Source organism: Vollenhovia emeryi, unplaced genomic scaffold (genome assembly GCF_000949405.1).
Source record: "Vollenhovia emeryi isolate VEMERY1.0 unplaced genomic scaffold, V.emery_V1.0 DF939139.1, whole genome shotgun sequence".
In the NCBI taxonomy this organism is placed as follows: domain Eukaryota; kingdom Metazoa; phylum Arthropoda; class Insecta; order Hymenoptera; family Formicidae; genus Vollenhovia; species Vollenhovia emeryi.
The window spans coordinates 1,978,820-1,982,445 of NW_011967227.1; the positions used below are offsets into that span (position 1 = coordinate 1,978,820).

The window sequence follows — 3,626 nt, forward strand, 5'->3', positions numbered from 1 at the left end:
TATTTGTAACGAGAGGTTAGAGGTTTAGACAGACTTGGCAGACTTTTTTTTCTATTGCTCCGGTGAACTGGTAAACTAGATTGAAAAAAAAACTAATTTTTGGCACTAGTTCACCAGTGCAGCAATGGAAAAGGAATCTCTCTCTCTCTCTCTCTCGATTATAATAAAGTTCAGTTTTCGTATTTTTACAAAAATTGTGTTTAGTCTTCAAAAATATGTGAAACTACAACAAACTCAACTACAGTTGAGTTAGTCAGATAAGAACTGCTTATCTCTCTTCGCAAATGTACTTATAAGATAAAGCGGTACAAAATTACGACGTATATCGTATACCATGGTTGAAAATTCTGTGCCGAAATGCCGAGTACAGAGTTGGTAATTTCGAATTTCACGTGACTCGGATCACAGCGATTTGGAAATCTCACGATACGATCCGGCTATCCTATAATTGTGCCGACACTTTTTCAAAATCACAAGCATACTGACAACTTCCGCGGGCGTGTAATCTGCCATCGTAAACTGAATCCATGGAGACCGACCGAAGTGTACCTAACCTTCAAACTCTTAAACAACATTTTGTACCGCGCATTCATAGCGAGGGCTGTTACCGAGTTAAGGGAAAGAATAGCAAACAGAAGAAAAAATATAATTTTATTTAAAGAAATAAAAGTTATCTCGAAATCTTGGAGACACTGCCACCCCCAGAGACCAAATTGATTCAAGATCAATCAATTTTTTTCAGGGGATGCATTGGCCACGTTCAGCAAGCACAACTGTTGAGTGAGCGCTCAATGATTTCTTAATATGACTGGCTGGATCTTAAAGTATCAACCAATCATACTGAGCGCTCACTCAACAATTGTGTCTACTGAACGTGACTATAATATGTATAAGAGCAGTAATATAATATAAAAATAATGTATTAATGACCAAATACAATTTCATAATAACAAATGTAGCGCATTCTAGCTTGTCACATAGTACATTTTGCTGCATCAAACTTCTAGGATTCTAACGAATCAACCTCTATCGAAAAGGTAATCGAAATCAATCTTTTCATAAAATTGTATACAACGTCCAACGTTTCGTAAACTTCTGTTTTATCAATTTTTCGTGTTCTTCAAATTTAGCAAATAATATACTTTTAAATCAATACAAAAATTATTACATACTTTGCACATAGTCATGCCGTTTTAACTTGTAAACTATCTGGTGTATTGCATCTACGTAATTGCTATAAAAATATTAAATATTTTAAAGTAAAAAATTGTATCGAAAGTGTACGCACATAAATAGATTATTTACACTATGCATCTCAAACATACTGAATGAACTTCTATTCTAAAAATTAGAGTGTCGTGCTGCAGAAAGTCGTTTACGTCGCGTACACTGATAAATTCTGTATAGCCAAAGCTACGTTTATTTAATTCGCACGTGGGTTTACGGAACGCCTCGAGATCTGGTTTCGACGACGTTATTTCGCATATATTTTTTCTCGAATCATGCGGATGCACCAATACAAAATACATTGTGCCATTGAACGGCCAGTCTAAAGCGTCGTCGTTTTCCGATTTCATAATATGTAAAACAAAAGACAGGTAATTGGGATCCTTGGACGACACATTAATTCTCGCGCAGATCTTATATCCGTTTGGACTCGTATAAAAACCCGGACTATAAAACATCTTTAGAGGGTCGTTGATCATAGCCTCGAGTTTTTCTTGGAAAGATTTCAGTCTCCATATGTAAACTCCATTGCAATTTCGTTGATACATAGCGGCGAGTTGATTCTTCTGATTAGACACCGTTATAGAGAGCTCTCGATTTTCCTGTTCCAAAACTACTATCCTCTCGTATAGATTTCTAGAAACAAAAAGTTACCAAAAACGTCCACATACACATACGTTTCAGCAAATGCAAACGCGGTATTTGTAAAATCATATTTAGTTTACTTGAGTAATTGTTGCCAATCGGGAGAAGGCTCTTCCTTGTCAGTAACCCCGTTTTTTAGAGGTGGATCCCATAATTTTGACTCCACGGACATTGCATTAGTGCTCCTTTGTACTGTCAGATAATTACAAGAATATACTAAAAGAACAATGAAATAATTTATATTTTTTGCATATTAATATAAGACATACCTTGAGGCTCTGGAAGTTCTTGTTTATAGGTGCATTGAGTGATATGCGTTTCCATATCTACTGGAGATAATTTTACTTGACAACCGAATTGCTGATAAATACAGCTTGTGCGTTTCTGAGATATTTCTCTAGTGGTGTACAGATCTGGGAAGAGGTTTTCGGACTTTAGAGGTTGACTATCGACTGGGCAGCAAGCACCTTCTTTCCTGATAGCACAACGCTCAGTTAACTTGTAGGCAACCACGAAATCTTAATTAAATGAGATAAAACTTACTTAAGCCAAGTATAAATGCACTGAGAACAAAACTTATGGCCACAGGATGTTAAAACTGGATCGCGCAGCCATGTTAGACAAATGGGACACTCGAATCTAGGCTCTACGTAACCTTTGACGCTCTCGTCACACTGTGTGCAACGAAATTGTAAATAGATTTACAAATGAACGATATACATTAGTATACACATTAGTATAAAAGTTAAAGCAGATGAAAACACGAAACTGTAACAGTTATTAGTTCTGTTATGTTTGACAACAGGCAAGTAATTCATTTCTCATTTGTCAAGTGAGCGTAGTCAATGAACAGGTATCGATGAAAAAAAATAATTTCCCCGTCTCTTATAAAATTGTAGAAACGTACGTTTTCACTTTCCTCGGCAATCTTGGCGGATTTTCCTGATTTATCTAACGTTTCCATAATCTACAACAAAATTAGTAATTAGTAAGAATATTCCTAAAGTCGCCAGCAGTAATTTAATAAATTAATAACATCGGTTTGTCGACCGTGTCTGGCAATTAAAATTCTTGCGAAAAATATTACCCCAGTCACGGATTGTAGGGAGGTCCCAGGTTCGAATCCTGGCTGGGGTAATATTTTTCGCAATAAGAATTTTAATTGCCAGACACGGTCGACAAACCGATGTTATTAATTTATAAAATTAGTAATCACTGAACTAGATAACGAATGTCCGTTGACTAATATTTGCACAACTATTACGTTTAAATTCGACGGACTGCTTCGTTTTATTGCACATATAAATTACGGAAACCCGAACTTTATCATCAACTTATTGCAAATTCCAGTATTCCACTGAAAATTTTTCAGATCAAATTCAGGCTGGGAACATTCTATACATCTGTTGATTTCCTGCATGAGTCAGGAACGATTTCCATTAGAAATTCATCAAAGCTTGTGTGAAACATTTGCAACACCATTTACTCCATAGACATACAAAATATAAGCGGGGAGCACACACTTTTGCATAAGTGCATAAGCATATGCACAACGAATTTGATTGGTCCATTCCCCTTGTGCATTTGCTTATAGACTAAAGCCCGCTGCAGACGATGCTATTTTTCCTGCTGGATTGCTTGCGATTTAGTAAATTACTATCATTGCACCACTCAGCATTCAGGATTCCTAGTAATTTACTAAATTGCAAGCAATCCAGCAGGAAAAATAGCATCGTCTGCAGCGGGCTTAATCT

At 36.3% G+C, this 3,626-nt stretch overlaps 2 protein-coding genes across 3 annotated transcripts in view; both read right to left on the reverse strand.

Moving 5' to 3' along the window:
- The window catches only part of LOC105567279 (polyprenol reductase), a 9,280-nt gene extending 8,732 nt beyond the window's left edge, over positions 1-548 (reverse strand). Inside the window, exon 1 of the mRNA XM_012022029.1 lies at positions 334-548. The gene's annotated coding sequence lies outside the window, so the exon portion shown is untranslated. The remainder of the gene's footprint in view (positions 1-333) is intronic.
- A 354-nt stretch (positions 549-902) lies between these two features.
- Positions 903-3,388, reverse strand: LOC105567281 (TNF receptor-associated factor 6-A). 2 transcript variants are annotated; one of them, XM_012022034.1, is made up of 6 exons: positions 3,137-3,388; positions 2,780-2,839; positions 2,416-2,546; positions 2,142-2,347; positions 1,953-2,064; positions 903-1,863 (listed from the first exon to the last, which is right to left on the reverse strand). In XM_012022034.1, the coding sequence occupies exons 2-6, from the start codon at positions 2,834-2,836 to the stop codon at positions 1,302-1,304; spliced, it is 1,068 nt and encodes a 355-aa protein (XP_011877424.1). In that variant the 5' UTR covers positions 2,837-2,839; positions 3,137-3,388; the 3' UTR covers positions 903-1,301. The 2 variants fall into 2 exon arrangements, with proteins under 2 accessions (XP_011877424.1, XP_011877425.1); XM_012022035.1 differs by having other exon boundaries at positions 3,094-3,388.
- Between the last annotated feature and the right edge of the window lie 238 nt (positions 3,389-3,626).